This window comes from Mustela lutreola, chromosome 14 (assembly GCF_030435805.1).
Source record: "Mustela lutreola isolate mMusLut2 chromosome 14, mMusLut2.pri, whole genome shotgun sequence".
In the NCBI taxonomy this organism is placed as follows: domain Eukaryota; kingdom Metazoa; phylum Chordata; class Mammalia; order Carnivora; family Mustelidae; genus Mustela; species Mustela lutreola.
The window spans coordinates 42325048-42344157 of NC_081303.1; the positions used below are offsets into that span (position 1 = coordinate 42325048).

The 19110-nt window shown below is 34.9% G+C and overlaps 1 protein-coding gene across 1 annotated transcript in view; it reads left to right on the forward strand.

Annotated features, from left to right (window-relative positions):
- Positions 1-19110, forward strand: part of LOC131814894 (REST corepressor 3-like) — a 37497-nt gene that overhangs the window by 4058 nt on the left and 14329 nt on the right. Inside the window, 4 exon segments of the mRNA XM_059146344.1 lie at positions 400-524; positions 1291-1369; positions 11219-11437; positions 15788-15865. Coding sequence (XP_059002327.1) covers positions 400-524; positions 1291-1369; positions 11219-11437; positions 15788-15865 — 501 coding nt within the window.

The window sequence follows — 19110 nt, forward strand, 5'->3', positions numbered from 1 at the left end:
GTAAATTTTGAGGCATGTTAATTAGGTATTAGTTTTAACATTTCAACTTACAGAGGTGGGAAGAGAAGAGTAACTCCTTAAGAAAAACAAATACCGAAAGCTAATGTTGTGCTGGGAACATCTGGGTGCATTGTTTACCATGTTTGTGATACTGTTGTCTCCCCTTTCTTCTTGGAACAAATAGGAATATTCAGAAATGTCGATGACATAGGTGTGGTGGGTTACTATGGCTGTAACAGTACTTTTTAGTTCTATAATTCATAAATATACCCATGAAAATATTTTTCATCTATGCCTTTAAGTATCAAAGAATAGTATCAGAAATATTATTCATTCTGTTAATCAGAATTTGTGAATTAAATTTGCTGATATTAACATGACTTTTTTTTTTTTTCCAAGCTTCCAGATAAGACAATTGCTAGCCTTGTAACATATTACTATTCCTGGAAAAAAACTCGATCCAGGACAAGCTTGATGGATCGCCAGGCTCATAAACTAGCCAATAGACATAATCAGGGTGACAGGTAGGTTGGATGCCTTTATATAGTTACATTGTTAGGACACTTACTGAATTGTTTACACTTCCTAAGGCAGAAAAATTATTACAACACATTGTAAATGTAAATGTAATGTAACCTTCCATTCAAGATGTTTTGTCTCTGGCAGGAAGAGTTGAGTGATCAGAAATCTTAATAGTAAGGACTTTTCTTTAACTGTTAATTGTAGCCAGCAGACAACTGTGTTGTACGTGAGCTGTGTTTAACTCTACTTGCAAGTGCTTCCTTTTAGTACCGATATAGTCAGTACATATATTTAGAATACATTAAGAAACACACTCTCTAGAACATGCTTTTTTCATAATTGCCTGAGCACCATTACCTGACTAACTGAAGTCCGCATTATTGTAGCTGTATGTTTCTGGTGGTATAAAACCGTTCTGCTTACTGGTGTTTATCTTTATCCTCCAACTGGAGAGATGAAATAATCAGTACTATATCAAATTAATATATGTGTTCTCTTTCCCAAATGGTATTCTTTCTAAATATCTATCCTATTGGGTCTCTGTTTTTTCGGTATACATGTTTGCTAACATGATTCTATATACCCCAAAAGATAAATGTTTCTAAACACTACAGCAGTCTAAATTATAGGAAGTAATATTCTCAAGGACACTCTTGTTTTTTTTGGAAAATGTCTAGTGAAATTGTTAGCAAGGTATATTGCAATTTAATAAACTCCTGGAATAGAATAAAAAGGGAATTAAGTTTACTAATCTTTGTTTCTTCTCAGTGATGATGATGTGGAAGAAACACACCCAATGGATGGAAATGATAGTGATTATGATCCAAAAAAAGAAGCCAAGAAAGAGGTAATGGTGATCATTAGAGTGCTTGTAACTGTTCTATAAATCCATGCAAAGAAGAATGAACTATACTTCATGTTAAGAAAAACGTTTTTATATCATAATGTAGGAAGTAGTAATTTTCAATGTTAGAGAGTTTTAGAAAAATATCTAGAACTCCCAGTTAGCCAGTAGTTTAAATAATTATTGGGTTATCTCATCCACTCAGAAGTATAAAAGCCCTGTCACAATCGCTAGTCCTTAATCCAGAGAAAAGAAATAAAACACCCTCAGATGATATAGTATGATATAATAGAGTATAAAATTAAGCCTTCTGGTTTTGTTACCCAGTTTTTCTTAAAAACACTTTTTTTGGTCCATATTATAGCAAATTAGAAATTAGAAATTAGATCTCCCTCAACTTACGATGAGGATACATCCCAGTAAACTCATCATAAAGTGAAGATATTGCAAGTCAGAAATGTATTTAATATACCTAATCTAGTAAACATCATCACTTAGCCTAGCCTACCTTAAACATGCTCATAACATTCATTAGCTTATAGTTGGGCAAAATGATCTAACACAGAGCCTGCTTTATAATAAAGTGTTGAGTATTTCATATAGTTGAATACTGTACTGAAAATGAAACACAGAATGATTGTAAATATTCACAGTGGTTGTCAGTGTATCGGTTGTTTTCGTGTCCACTTGGCTGACTGGGAGCTGCAGCTCACTGCCACCGCCTAGCATTATGAAAGAGCATTTTACTGCATATTGCTAGCTTGGAATAAGAAGAAAATTCAAAGTACAGTTTCTGTTGAGTGCCTGTGACTTTCACACCACCATAAAGTTGAAAAATAGTAACCAGAACCATTATAAGTTGGTGATGATCTGTAGTAGTGGTATACTGACAGCAAAGGAAGAGATGGAAGAATCCCCAGCTAGAAAAGCACTCCTGTACCTCTAAATGATGATGATGATGATTTACAATCACTAGGAAAGGGGTGCCTGGGGGGCTCAGTGGGTTAAAGCCTCTGCCTTCTGTTCAGGTCATGAATCCAGGGTCCTGGGATCGAGCCCCGCATTGGGCTTTCTGCTCCAAGGAGAGCCTGCTTCCTCCTCTCTCTCTGCCTGCTTCTCTGCCTACTTGTGATCTCTGTCTGTCAAATAAATAAATAAAATCTTTTAAAAAAACCACTAGGAAAAGGCTAAATTGATATACCGACTCATTTATGTAGGCAAGGATTTACATAATTGTGAAAAATAGATCAAATATTGAAGGGTAAAGTCTTATGAGGTATAGACATCTGTGACATAGTGAAGATCGAAATTGGGAGACAGAAGGTAGCTTCATCCTATTTAATGACCACCATTCCTCAATGCCATTGGCCCATCTTGGACCTTGTCATCATCTTCAACTCTTTTATTAAGTGACATTTTAAAGATCCTACTCTTAATTCAATTTGATATTTTACAAATTTTCCTACTACTGCTAAATGTTCTCAAATTACTTGATTCCTTCATTTTTTCCCAAGTCTGCCTTGTTTCTCTGAGCCATAGACCTAGTGAGCAACTACTTAAAATTGCTGTATTCCCCATATCTCTCTTATATCCCTAGTATTAAGTCCCCATTTCCCTATGCTCTGCTATACCTTCCCTAACCCTATGAACCCACAATGCTGGGTCTGTTGCTTTTCTTGGTCTGAGAGGCACAGCAGGAGAAAATGCATAATCATATAAATTGCTGCTACTTAGATAAAATGGCTTCAGATCTTAGTGCAGTCCTTACGTCTTTCAGTGTTTAACTTCTTGTTTTCCCTTGGTAAAATGAAAATATTAGGATTGTGTGGGAATCAAAGAGGTCATATATACAGAAGCACTCCTTAGAGTACCCAGTACATAATAAATCTTGAGTAAAAGATACTATTGTTTTATTCATTATTTGAGCAGGTATTCTGAACTTGCATCCCTTTCTGTACATCACCTACCATCTCTCCACTCTCCTGCAAAAACTTAACCTGATAATCTCACAGAGAAAATACCAAGCAGGAAGTCCCTTAAATTCCAGCCCTTCTCCCTGACCTCTGTGCTACTTAGTACCCTTTCCATCTGAGCATGTTTATGCTTAGTACATTAAAATTACTGTATTTTGCCCACTAGACTATACACTTTTTGAAGTCAGAGACTGAGTTACATTGTACATCTTGTATCTCGCAGCACTTGACATAGTACTCCTTGTCCACTTCCTTACCAATATTTGATACGATCAGACTTTTAAAAATCTTACAGATTTTTTTTTTTAAAGATTTTATTTGACAGATCACAAGTAGGCAGAGAGGCAGGCGGGGGTCGGGGGGAAGCAGGCTCCCTGCTGAGCAGAGAGCCCAAATTATGCTCACATCTTCTGTGTAAAAGTGTAACTATCTCTCTACCAGTCTAGAAAAACTCTGCTCCTTCCTACTACTTCACTTTTGACTTTGCACCAGTCAGGCTTCTGTCTTTTCACTTCACTGAAACAGCTGAGAGATGTCAACCTAACTGCCACATTCATTGTATTCTGCTCGAGCTTTCTGTATCATTTCAAGTTACTGACCCCTCCCTTTTCCTGAAAATCTCTTTTTTGACTTTTGTAACACGATTCTGTGATTCTTCCCCCCCACCCCCACCCAGTAGCCTATTTTATTTTTCAGATTTTATTTAAATGCTGGTTGTTAAAATATAGTACAGTATTGGCAGTTCTGTGATTCTTGCCTACTCTTTAATTTTTAAAAATTTTTAAATAGATTTTATTTATTTATTTGAGAGAGAGAGAAAAAAAATAGTGTGAGGGGCAGAGGCAGAAGCAGACTCCCCACTGAACAGGGAGCCCTATGTGGGATCTGGGACTCAATCCAGGGCTCTAGAATCATGACCTGAGCTGAAGGCAGACACTTAACTGACTGAGCCACCCAGGTGCCCTTTGTCTACCTTTTTAACTGTTGTGTCTCAATCTTATTAACTTTTTTCTTTGTTAATACTATTCTATACTTTCTTAATTGTTCGTTTTATTGTTGTTTTTAATTTTTTCTCTCAAATAACTGTCAATTTTGTCCTTTATGTTATATACAACTGCCTTACATCTCTTCTCGGAATTACTGGAATTTTCTGTCTTCCATCCTGGTCTCCACATTCTCCACACCACTCCGTTCCAGTCTGTTCTTTAACCCTGTTGCCAAAGCAATCTTTCTAAAACCGAATTTACTGCTTGCAACCCTCCCTTGGCTTTGTCCATAGGGTTAGGATAAAACACAAAGCTCTCTCGTGAGGCATTTCCCACCCCACCCCACATATTTCGGATTACTAACCGTGTTTTAGAAAAGTCGTTTAGTTCCCTGGTTTTTGTCCTGTGGTTATGATGGTCTTTTCTTTCTGGGATTCTCTTTATTCACAAATCTGCCTAGGAAATTCCTCATAACTCTGTTAAGATGTAACTTCTTTATGAACTCTCTCTTATGCTTTATCTTGAATTGACACCACCTCCTTATTTTTCTTTAAATCTATTGAAATACTCATTGGGGTTCCCTATTTCACCTGTCTATCCCTTTGTGGTAAGCCATTGAAGAGCAAGAATCCTATCTGCAGAGCCTGAAACATAGTAAGCATTCTGTCAGATTTACTATGATGAATGTGAATACACATTATAAGCTTTTTGCTTACTGTACAAATGTAAGAGATTAGGGACTTGAGTTATCCAGGGAACTTATGTACGTGTAATACTGTTCTGTCCAACAATGCGAGATGATCTATATGCATTTGGCCTTTTATTTGACTGTGATCTCATACTATTAGCATAAGGAAAGTATAAGTTAAACAGTGTCAAAAGGAGGGTGACTGGGTGGCTTAGTAGGTTAAGTGTCTGCCTTCGGCTCAGGTCATGATCCCAGGGTCCTGGAATCCAGCCCCCATGGTGGCGGGCTCCCAGTTCTACGGGGAGTTTGCTTCTCCCTTTGCCCTTCCCCGCTGCTTGTGCTCTCTCTCTCATTCTCTCGAAGAAATGAATAAAATCTTGAAAAAAAAAATGTTAACAGGAATCCTCCAGATTGTGGTCCAGGGCAAGTAATGTATTGTCAGCAGCTTCATTCATTCCTCTGTTCTTTCACAGATCATAGGGACACAGGAAGGAGTGATACTATATTATTGCCTTTAACGCAGATCTGCACACCTGCTTCTGCATGGTATTGACACATTATGTAGAATTTTAAATAACTTCTAAAAATTGTGAACTATATAGTATCATAGAGTATGCAGAGTTTAAAGAAGAATAAAACAGCTAGCATCTCCTCACTGAGCTTAAGAAACAGAAGTCCTGTGTGTGTGTGTGTTTCCTTAATCGTGCCCCTCTCCCTTCTCTCCAGAGAGAACCTCTGTCCTGAAAAGGGAACCCTATCCTGAACTCTTTCAATTATTTACTTTTTTTTGTAGTTTTATCATACATGTGTGTATCTCTGAGCAACCGTAGTTGAGTTTTGTCCATTTCAAACTTTATATAAATGGAATCATATTATATGTGTTTTTCAGCTACTCACATTTTGTTGTTGTTGTCTAGCATCTTCTTGCAGTTCATTTTCATCACTATACTACGGTGTTCCATTGTATGCGTATGCCACAACTTACTTGTTTCTTATCAAGGGACAGCATTTCCAGTTTATTATTATCATACACAATACTGATGAGAATATATCCTGAATACACATACATAAGAATTCCTTTGGAATAGTGCTTCTCAGGTTTAGTAGGTTTTGTATTGCCCCCATGAGGGGCATTTAGAATTATGGAGGGGTTTTTCATTATTATAGTGGCATGGTAGGAAAGGCATGCCAACTCTCCTGAAATGCACAGCACATTAGGGATTGTGCCACCAGTGACTTATTGAGTAAATACTACCCTTGTAGTGTTTGGAATGGAATTACTCTAGGGTATTAACCGTGTTCATATTTGCCGTTACCTAGTAAAGTTGACCCTTGAACAACACAAGTTTGAACTGCGTGTGTCTGCTTTCATACAAACGTTTTCAATATGTACAATACTGTAGATTTCTTTTCCTTAAGATTTTCTTCATAACATTTTCCTTTTTCAAGCTAAGTTTATTTTAAGAATATGGTATAATATATATAACAAGATGTGTTGATCCATTGTGTTGTCAGTAAGCCTTCTGGTCAATAGTAGGCTATTAGTGATTAAGTTTTTGAGGAGTCACAGGTTATACAGAGTTTTGATTGCAGGGAAGCTCAGTGTCCCCATCCCCCACATTGTACTTATAATCCACTGCCTTGCCAATACTTGATATATTCAGACTTTTAAAATGTTATAAATCTAGTAGTATGAAATGGTATCATTGTGTTCTCAATTTCATCAGATTACTAATGAGGCTGAATATTTTTCTATCTGTTTATTGTCTATTATTGTGTCTTTTTAAAGAAAAATCCTATTTTTGTTTGTTTGCTTATTTTTTACCTCCTTTCCTCTGGGGTTGTTTTTGTCTTTTTCTTAAAGACAGAATGTATAAAAGTTCATTTTCTTACTGAGTTCCTCCTGCATTCTGGCTACTGATCTCTTAGTTAAATGTGTTGCATAGCTTTTAGCAGTTTGTAGCTTTTGATGAACAGCTATTACATCAGAAGCATGTACAGATTCAATTTGTGTTCTTTTGTATTTTCAAACTTAAGCTTTTAAGTTTTGCTTTTTTACATTTAAGTCCTTGATCTGTCAGTAGTTAAGGTTGGTTCATGTGAGGTAGAAATCCATTTTTACTTGTGCTTCCTAATACGGAAGTGAGTTCCTCTCTTTCAGCTAGTCTGCAGCTTTATCATATATGAGGTTTTTATATATGCATGACTATCTATTCTGCTCCTCTTGTCAGTCCTACAAGATCTTAATTGCTGTAGCTTTATGGTAAGTCTTGATGGCTGTTAGGGTATAAGTCCCACTGCTTGGTGGTGTTTTTTAAGGAGTAAGGAGTTGGCTATTCTTGGACCTTTGCTCTTAAAGCTTATGCATTCCTAGAAAAGCCCTAATAAATACTCCATTGACATATAGGGAGAAAAGAAACCTTTGTGTAATTTATTTGTAGATTGCATGTCCTATGAAGAGATTTATGTTTTCTGAAAATAATAGTTTTATTTCTTTTTAATTCTTACATGCCTTTTATTTCTTCCCTTACTGAACTAGATTCACCTTTATAATGTTGAAAAGAAGTTAGGATAACAAATATTTTTACCGTATTCCCAATTTTAGAATGGTTTTTATGTTTCAGTATCAACTAGAATATAATTGAAAATTTTCAACACACTTACATGACTGGTAGTTAATATGCTAGCTGCCATCTGGCATTCCTCTCTAACCTGGTGGTCTGTGAGTAATCTGGCTTCTTACCATGGGTTGGTTTTCTCCAAAGCATTTATTCCAAAAGCACTAAGTGGAAACTACCCAGCCTCTGCTGGCCTAGCCTTGGAAGTTATTCAACATCACTTCTGTTGCATTCTGTGGGTTACTGTGAGTTACTGAAGTTGATCCAGAATCAAGGGGAAGAAACATAGATCCCACTCCTCAATGGCTGGAACGTTGAGGATTTTGATGGCATATTTTGAAATCTCAAGTCTAGAATACAAAATTTTCACAAATGTTTTTCCATGTGTGTTTGAGAAGAAAATGCTACTCTTTTAGTTACAGGATTCTGTGTCTATTAATTGTGTCTAGTCAGTTCTGTGCTTGAAATCTGATGTGGTTTTTGTTACCTGCTTATCTGATAATTAATTGAGAGGTGACACTCTTTATATTTCAAAGCTGTTGTTATTAAATGCATAGAATAGAAGTCCAGAGTTGTTTTATTTTGCTACTGAATTGAACTTTTTATCAGTATGTGTCTCTAGAAGAACCCATTTCAAACCCAGGTTTCAAAAATTTTTATGTATTTTTGTAATATCTTCTGGTCTGATATAACTCTGCCATCTTTCTTTGATTTATTATTTGCCTGGTTTATCTTAATTATTTTCTTTCAATATTTCTATGTCCTCCCAATTTAAGTCTGTCTCTTTCTGAAGAAAATACTGGTAGGATTTTATAATCGATCTGGAGAGTCTAGTCCCTGTGTATCTGTGTATATTTTTGTTCTTTCTCATTTTTACCTTTTATTTGACTTGCCTTTTCTAGTTTTCCCCTCCTTCATGGCTTGCTTTCTCTTTTTTTTTTTTCCCTTGCATTTAGACTCAACCATCTCTGGTTCTACTTTTTTATTCTCTGCTAGTTTGGGTTGTTACAGAAATATATTTCTATTCTTATTGTATACCCTGGAAATTTTTCCTGTGTATTTAACTTAAAGTCTAATATATATATATATTTTAATGACTTCATGATTAATATTGGCCCTTAAAAGGCTTTGACTTCAGTCACTGCCCTCCTGATGTATGCAATTTTTATCCTATTTTAGTTACACCTTATATTTTAAAATCTTTCAAATATAGAGTCAATATTTATTTATATTTACATACATGTTTAAAATGTACTCATTATTCTTTCTTGAATATTAGACCTTTCTTCAAAAATCATTTCCCTTTTCCTGAAATATATCTTATACAGGTTAATTTAGTGAGAGTCTGTTACTTATAAATAGTTTTGGTGTCTATTTCATTTGAAGATAATATTCTACTACTTCTGATATTGGTCATTCCTGCAGAAAAGTCTGCTGCCAGTCTAATTATCATTCCTTTGGAGGTAATTTGTGTTTTTCTCTTTCTCTGCTTTTATGGTCTCTTCTTTGTCTTTAGTGGTGTTTCACCTTAAAATATCTGACTGGGTTTTTTGTTTTGTTTTGTTCTGTTTTTGTTTTTGTTTTTGTAAATTTGTTTTGGATTCATCATAATTCTTGAGTCCTATGTCTTAAGTTCTGTAAAATCCTCATTTGTTGCCTCTTTGAATATTGTCTTCCTCATTCTCTATTCTTTCTTTTGGGAATCCTTTTAGAAATCTAATGAAGTTTCACATGTCTCTTAACCACTCATTTTCCATCGTTTTTGTCTTTCCATATTTTTGCCCTGCGTTGTGGTAATTTTTACCATATGTACATTCTAAGTCACTATTGTTCTTTTCAGTTCTGTCTAATCTGCTAAGTAATCCATCCACTGAGTTTCTAATCTTACTTATAATATTTTTAAATTTCTAGATGTTATGTTCAGTTCTTTTGCATATATGCTTAGCCAGTTTTGGTAGACTACTAAAAGAATATTCCATATATTCAATTTATCTCTTTATGCACATGTAACACATTTATTGTAGTACCTTTATCCAGTAACTCTAATATCTGCAGTCACTGCAGAGCTAATTCTATAGTTTGCTTCTGCCATCTCTCACTCATGGGGCTTGTTTAGCAGTTTGTGGTTGGGAAATCATTTTCTTTGGAACATACTTGTTGAAAATTTTTGAGACAGGGTTTAAAATGGATTCTGCTAGAGACACTTTGCATTTGCTTTTGCTAAGTGTCTGAAGATCTTACTAACCTGACATACTTTAAATTTCTGATTTGGGATTTTTCAGGCCAGACAATTCATATAAACTTAGTCCCCAAACCAGCTTTAGTGTAGGCCTCCTGTGATTAGGGATTCTCAGGGACGACTTTTTGGGTATCTTTACTTTTCATTCAGCTAAGGATGAGGTAGGCATGTTTTTCTTTGATCATTCTCTTCCTCAACAAGACAGGAGTGTTTTTTTTTTTTTTTTTTTTTTCCCTACTTCACACAGTGATGGGTTTCCCTGGCAGGGGTCTGTCTTTATCTCCTGTGACTTAAACCTATTGTCCATTGAAGCCTGTGCCTTGGTATATGCCAGCTCCTTTATACTCACTTACACCCTTAGTTTGTGGCTTTCTCATTATTTCTGGTCTCTGAGGAATTTTCTCACTTCCCTGCCACCTCAGAATTAAATTTTTAAAGATATTTAAAAAAAAAAATACTTGGTCCAGCAATTTTAGAAGTACTACACTGGGAGGAATTTCCTTGAACATCAAATTTGCCATGTGTTGCTTTGAGTTAGTTGTTAAGCAGTGAGGTGGATTATGTTTCATTATACAGTTGTTTTTATGACTTAGAGTTCCTTTTCTAAATTATTGGAACAGTAATCTCATCCGTTGAAATTAGGTTGGCCTTCAACCTAATGGCCACTGTTTCAAGTGGATTCCTGTCTCTGAAGCAGAAAAACATCGTATTTTTATATCACAGTTTAAGAATATTACAAGTAATAATGAAATCCTACTTAAGAGTTCATGGTCATTATTCTAACTGTCCTAACTTCTTTCAAAATACAAATTCACATTCTATTTTATTCACAGATAAATAGATTTTGAGTTTAGAAATGTCAAGATTAAGATCATTCTGTGTCCTTTTTAATCTTCAGAGGCATAGTTCTCTTTCAACAACTCTGAAGTGAGAATGAAGTGTTATCTGCCACTTGTCCTAATTCTAATTGGCCCCTTTTTGATTTTCCTAAAAAACTCTGTGCTTCATAAGTTAACAGCTTTTCTGTTTTATAAGCCCTTTATTGCTGAGGGAAAATATATTCTATCTTGAAGCAAACAAGAATAGTTTAGAATCTAATTTTTTCATTTGTTTGTAGTCCTCTGGGCTAGAAACCAAACATTTTATTGAGTGGATATACCAAGGATACATTATGTTGTCTATCCCCCAGTTGGTGAGTGCTGTGTGTGTTTCTGTGTGTGTGTGTACTTCTACATAATGTAATTGGTTAGAAGTATTTTATAGGTGTACTTAGTGTAGCAGATACTTCCAGTAATAGACTTTCTTTGGTTTATACATAATGGCCTATTTCCTGTCTTTATTCTTCTAGGGTAATACTGAGCAACCTGTCCAGACCAGCAAGATTGGACTTGGAAGAAGAGAGTATCAGAGTTTACAACACCGCCATCATTCTCAGTGATCTAAATGCCGTCCCCCTAAGGGCATGTATTTAACCCAGGAAGATGTGGTAGCTGTTTCCTGTAGTCCCAATGCAGCCAACACCATCCTGCGGCAACTGGACATGGAGCTGATCTCTTTAAAGCGTCAGGTAGTCTATAAAAATCACATTTTTAATAATTCTGTCTATTCTGTTCATCCATTTCAGTAATCTAAGTTTTCTATGGATTTTCTCAGCTACCCACTTACATAAGCTCCACTCTTTAAAATTTACTTTATTTCCAAATTCAAAGATGCCTCTGTCTTTTCTAAATTGGAATCCCAGCATTGTTACTGGTTAGCTCTGTGATATTGGGAAATAATAGAATTTCTCTGAGCTTCAGTTTTATATCTATGAAATTAAGGATAAAATACTCATACTTCTCTTGCAGGTTGGTAGGAGTTGGTTGAGATGTTATTGGCAGATTTTTGAGTTGGGTCTGGCACATTTTGAATACTCAGTGAATAATGGCTGCTCTCTTCATCCTCCTTATTGTCACCAGTAGTAGCTGCCATGGTATTATAAATCTATCATCATCATAATCAGGTTAATCATGGTTAAGAGTCAAGATCTAGGGTCAGTGAATGTAAATTTTAACCTTAGCTACATTGTCTAGTTCCTTGGGGGAGCAGGTTAACTCTTCTTCTTCTTGTTCTTTTTAATTTTTATTTATTTTTTAAATTTCTTTTTAGTGTCTGGTTAATTCTTCTTAACTCTGCTTCCTCATCTTGAAATGAAGATAATATGATGCTTGGGAGAAATTAAACAGGTAATATATGAAAAGTGCTTACGACAGTGCATAGCACATAGTAAGTACTCAGCTAATGGTTGCTCTTTGGTCACTGGCCTTTTTACTCATTTTTTCCCCTCTCATTTTCAGAAACCGATAGCTTTCTGTTGTTTTCCCTATCCCTTAGACCTAGTAACTCTTCTAAGTCTGTGCTTTCTTGGTCTGTATCAAGCAGTCTTACACTATATGCCAGTGACTTCTGAATCTACTTCTCAGGCTGTGACTTTTCTCCCAAGTTCTGTATTGCTGTATCTCTAGCTACCTGCTAGGCATCTCATCTTACCCCTAAAAGATTGTTTTTCTTTGTTCCCTGTCTGTTGAAACATGAGAATCCGCGTTGATTCATCCCTTATTGTCACATCCCCCAACACACAAGTCCAAGTAGTAAACTAGTTATGTAAGTTTACCTGAGAAATTTTATTTAAATTAGTCTCCTTATTTTTAATCCCATCCCTACTACCTTTGTTCAGGTGTTTATACCCTCTTCCCTGACAATAACTGTCTTGTGGCTTTTCCTTGCTGTTCACTGTTGCTATAGCTCCATGCTACACATTGTTGTCTGTGTTATCTTCTTAAAATACTGGTATGATCAAAATCATTCATTTTGAAGCTCTTAAATTAATTTCTACTTGCCTTTAGCAGGTTACAGCACAGATAGATAGGGATTGATCAAAAGGTCTTGTTAAATTTAAAATTCATTGTGAGTTAAGAAACCACTGAAGGATTTTAGAGAGAGGTATAACATCATCTTATTTATGTTTTCAACTGTATCCCTTTGCATTTTTTATTTTAGTAGTTGCTGTAGGGATTACAGAATGCATCTTCAGCCTACCATATCATCCTTGTTTAGGTATTACAATGTTATCCTTAGAGTTAATATTATACTACTTTATATAAAATGTAAGAATCCTGCAACAGTCTAGTATGGGATCAAGATAGTTTTTCTCTATCCCAAACATTCCTATTTCTCTATCTCTTGACCCTGGTTATTCACCCAAACAGCTCTTATATTTCTCATTTCTTATCCAACAAACTTCTTGAAGAAATACCTACCATCTTAGCTTCCTCTGCTTTCTTCCCATCACATATTCTCTGACCCTTCCGGTGTAATTTCTGCCCCATACACCATCCCAGTTCTGCCACTGGAAAAAGCTATCTTAAGTTTATTTATTAACAAATTGCCAGGTTTTGTGTCCTCTTCTTAGTTCTTATTTTTCTTGAATCTGTCACTGCTCATTAATATCTGACACTGACTACCCCTTCTTCCTTCTTGGAATTCCTTTTCTTTGGCTTTTATGACACCAGGCTCTCTAATGTATATAGTAGGTGTTTGACTGAATGCTTGGCCTTTAGTTGAACAATGAACATGTGCACAATTCCTATCTTCCAAACCATAGCACTCTTTCTTTTTAGAGAACTTATAAAACACTTTGCCTGTAATATATATTTTTTTAAATTTTATTTATTTGTCAGAGAGAGAGAAGGAGAGCGAGCGAACACAGGCAGACAGAATGGCAGGCAGAGGCAGAGGGAGAAGCAAGCTCCCTGCCGAGCAAGGAGCCCGATGTGGGACTCGATCCCAGGATGCTGGGATCATGACCTGAGCCGAACGCAGCTGCTTAACCAACTGAGCCACCCAGGCGTCCCTACCTGTAATATCTTTAAAAAGATTTCAAGTAGTCTTGAAGCTGTTAAGTGTTTCCATTCATGATCTCAGGGTTCTGAGATTGAGGCCAACATGAGCTCCACGCTCAGCACTGTATCTGCTTGTCCCTCTCCCTCAGCTCTTCCTCGCATGCGTGCACATGCTCTCTCAAATATATAAATAAACAAACAAATAAATAAAATCTTTTCTTCAGTCTTTAGGCAGAATTCAAATTGCCCTGTTTTGTCCCAGCATAACTCTTCATACATGCTGTTCTGCCTGAAAGGCATTCCAGCCAAACCTTGCCTGCTTGCTTAATTCTTTGTAATCCTTTGAAACTAAATCTGGGTGTCATCTCCTTGGGAGAACTTAAACCTATTTTCCCTATTACCCATGTGTGTTAACATGAATACAAAATATTTGCTCTTTCTCTCTTCCTCCAAGTCTACATTAGGTGTTTTAGCTTTCTTTACATTTTTATATTTCTATATTTTTATATAATACATATATTTATATATGTATACAAATATATAAATATTTTTATATTTATACTTTTATATTTATTTATCTCCCCACTAATCTGTGAAACTCTTAAGGAATTTACGTTTTTACGTTTTATCTTTGTGTGTATAACATGGTTGGCCTACTAACTACATTTGAATCAACCTAGATTTTTACATTTTAGCTGTGTTAAAATCTCTGTGAAAAAAAAATTCACAAGTCACTTTATAAATATTTGATTGTTAATACTGGAGGGGGAAAAAAAAGCCAAGAAAAACATGTAAACAAATAAAGAAACAAAAATCTTAATCCTTAATATTCTAGGTAAAGATGAATAATATTGCCAGTAGAATGATAGTTAAAAACTTGTCATGGTTCACATTCAGGTTCTGCTGCATCTGTCTGTTTCATAGGGAACATTTCTGGACTTCTCTGTGCCCTGCCTTCCTCATCTGTAGAGTGGGTACTGTAAAAGTAGAGTCAGTTCTGCTATAATGCTTATTTTGAAAACATGAATTTGTTCCAACACAATTAATATACTAGGGAACAATTTGAGTGTAACGTGAATTTTGCATTTGCTTATATTTTATTTTTATCAGTGGAAAACTGATCTAGCTGAGTATATATCCAAATACTTCAGATGTGTACCAGTTCTCTCAATTCACTATATGTTATGAACCACACACATCTATAGCTGGCGTTAAAATTTTTCATTTGATTTCGAATAACCCTTCTCCTACCATTTCCCAGTAACTCACATGGTGCAATTATTTGACACTTCTATAAGTAACCTGAGGTCTTTTCCAAGGTAAAGTGCCATCTTTATCGTAGCCTTTGTAAATTTCTTTATTATTTAGAATGCATAAATCTGCTATCATTTTTATGAGGTTCCTGTCTTTTTTCTTATGAAGTTTCTCAGTGTTGGGTCCCAGGCTCTGTTTCCCCATAAGTCTTGTGATTTTTATTGTGCAATTTTGCCTAGTAGGGTGATTTTTGAGAAGGCCTATGTCAGGTTATAACAGAACTGATTATACTTACTTAACAAAGTAGTAGTGAGAATTAAGTGATTTATTACATGTGAGGTACCAACAATGATGCTTAACCTAATAAACACCTAATACTATCCACTCGCATCATTATTATTCTTATTGGGATAATTGTTATTTTTATTAAAAAATTATAGTAATGAGCAATATTGATGGAATTTAATTCCTCTGTATACCATTTGTCTTGTAACAGACATTGTTAAAAAATACTGATACTATAATTTGTAGACTGTTTATTGGCCTACTAGAGATATATTGGTTATATATATATATATATATATATATATATAATTAGTTAATATATATAGTTTCTTGATGTGGGTATTAGTTGTGTGGCCCAAGTGTGGTAAAATATAATTGTCTGTCCTCCTGAAATAAAATTTAAGATGGATTTGGTATATATCCTTTTCACTTACTGAGTACTCATATGTTTACCTAAGAATGAGATCTGATTCATATTTTGGGCTCTTTTTTTGAAGGTTCAGAATGCTAAACAAGTAAACAGTGCACTTAAATAGAAAATGGAAGGTGGAATTGAAGAATTCAAACCTCCTGAGGTATGTTATTGAAGAGTATGCGACTAAGTATGGTGAAACCTTATTCTTTGAGTTATATCTGGTATTTACTATTTTGGTCCCATGTGTTGTTAATACTTTGAAGATACCATAGCATGGGTAATTTGTCATGTCTCTATTTTGTTATTTAGATAGTCTTTTGAGACTTGAATAATGATTTAAGTGAAGTCATTTCTTTCCTGCTGTTAGCAATACATATCAAGCAAAGTAAGTAGGGAAAAACAGCTATACAGTACACATGAACATGGAAGGTAATTAATGAGCAAACCAGTATGTTTTTGGGTCTGCAGCAGTGTTTGCTCAAAGCCTTTTCCTACCTATGTGAATTTGTAACACAGAAAGAAAAAGAACATAAGAAAAAGAGTTCGGTTTAGCAATTTTAACAATTTTTTTATTTTAAGGTATTTGTCTTTTGACTCAGATTTTTAATGAGGATTTTAGTATGTGGACTTAATTAACATTTTTGTACTCCTGTCCCTGAAAATTTGAAATCTAAGAACGAGATATAGATTAACCATTTTCTCAATTCTTCCCTCTGTTTCCTCTGAAACCTAATATATATTTGATATTTGCGATAATTATAGGAGTACTTAAATGCCTGTAATTCCAATCAAGTCTTTTCACAGAAGCTCCTATTGTAAATCTTTTCTCTTGTTTCTTTTAATAAAGATTTGTATGCTGTGCTTCATATCCTGGACTTGCCTATTTATATTATTATTTAATAATCAAATAATCCTTATTTGGTCCTAATGGTTTGTCCCCCCAATCACAAGTTGCCTGAAATATCTACGAATGAAATATGCACGAGGGGCTTGAGTGGAGGGCAGCAAGGTTGCGGGCAGGGCTTCAGAACGAATGCACCAGATGTTGTCTCCCTCATTAGAATCTTTCAGAAAGGAAGAATCCTCAGGAATAAAGTTGTTCTTGGGGTTTTTTTCTGTTTTGTTTTGAATGGTTTCTTTCACGAAGGTTAGATAATGAGAAAGAATGAAATATACATAGACTAATATACCATCTCATTCCAAACCCACAAGTAAACTGACATTCAAGTGACATTTTTATTTATTGAACGATAGTAATACAAAGAATACTACTTTATATTATTGTAACAAAAATTATTTTAAATTTTATATTAAAATTATTTAAATTTCTTATCTATGCATTAAGATGCATAAAATCCAAAAGCTTTAAATGCCTGTAATTTTGTAACTTAAAAAATTAAATTAGAAAATTATATTAGAGATTAAAAATAGGGGACTACCATAAAGAACTTTATGTCAATAAATTGAAAATTTTAAACAAAGCTTAGAAATTTGTAGGAAAATATATCTTCCCAAAATTGTCTTAAGAAGGAAAGCCTGATAAATTTATAGTCATTAAATAAAATGAAGGAACAGTTAACATTTTTTTCATAAGAAAATACTAGGCCTAGACAGTTTTACCGAGAAAGTCTACCAAATTTTCAAGGAAACAATGATTCTAACCTCAAATTTTCCAAAAAAATGGAAGGATAGCTTCACTCATTAACATGACATAAAAGTAAGACATGAAAGTTCAATAGCATAACTGTATGGTATCTAATTTGATGCTCACATAAATTCCAAGAAGTAGATGAAGCAAATACTATTTTACATGACAAATCCATCTGGGCCTCAGAGAGGTTAACTGGCTTGATCAACATCAAATCTAGTAAATAGTGAAATTTTGACTGTATTTCACAGTCTTAGAATCCAGATGGAGTCCAAGATTCATTTCCTGCTCACTCTTACTTTTGTAAGTTTTCATTTAATAGCAAAATAGTGTATTATTTCTCACATTTAAATGCGGTTTGGGGTTAGAGTTATCAGACATATATGACATCTTTTGAATTTTTCTAAAAATAATGATCCAAATGAAACAACCAGAATCTTAACACTCTACCATCCATACACTGAAGTTTGAATATTAGTTTGAGGATGATTTATTGAACTCCTATGACTTGAAAAATATATGTAGGTTTATTATCTAGGAAACAGGATATATTTATATTTATCATGTCTTATCTGTTGCTTTGCAGGGAAAAATAACCTGAATAGATCTATTTCAAAATACTAAATTAACAGTCTTAGTAAAGACGTTGAAAAATCATGTCATGATCACCTTTTCTTTAGGTTAGATAGAATTTCTGCCTAATATGTAATAAAAGAAATTTCATTAACCATTAGAACAGTAGGCTACTAAGTGATGTAAATCAACTGAAAGTAAACAGGTACTAAGATGCTTTACTTACTCTTTTGGTTGTATTTGTTCTTTTCACTTAGGAAAAAAATTGGTGAAGAAAGTTTATTCACTCCCATAAGTATTGTTCACTTATTTCATGTAAGGCACTGTTTTAGGCACTATGGGAAATTTGGGTCGATTTTTCCATCTGCCTTAAAAAAAGAACTGTCTAGATAGTATAAGACAAACTGATTAAAGTTGTGTGATAGATTTATAAGTAAAAAGCTACAGGAAAACAAGTGGTAATTATTCATGCTTGTTAGGATAATCAGGGAAGACTTCCCTAATGGGGGATGTTTCAGCTGAGGTTTGAAGGATGAGTAGGAGTTTTGCACATGCAAAAAGGGCAAGAAAGGAAATAATATGAACAGTGGTTTGGTATTGAACAGTATATTCAAAATACATATAAATCCCGTGAAGGAGAAAATCAGTCAAGGGGCATTCCCTGAGCACTTATGTGCGCATTGTGGTGCTGATTACCACTGAGAGTTTAAAGGAGGTGTAAAACAGTTTTCTTTCATGAAGAGTATTGTCTACTTCGGAAGGCAAAGTTGGACGCTGAGGAGGAGTGAATGTGGTAAATGAGAGATGTTAACAGGATTGAGTTCAACAGGGACTTCTTTATGATAGAAATCAGTGGGCAAGGCTAAAGTGTGAAAGTCTGAGAGCTAGGAAGAGAAGTTTTCCTTTTAAATTAGTTCAAACGTGAAGACCCTGTAGTTTCTTCCATACAGGAAGGATATAATGGGAATTTTTTTTAAATATAATTTTTTATTTTTTATAAACATATATTTTTATCCCCAGGGGTACAGGTCTGTGAATCACCAGGTTTACACACTTCACAGCACTCACCAAAACACATACCCTCCCCAATGTCCATAATACCACCCCCTTCTCCCAAACCCCCTCCCCCCCAGCAACCCTCAGTTTGTTTTGTGAGATTAAGAGTCACTTATGGTTTGTCTCCC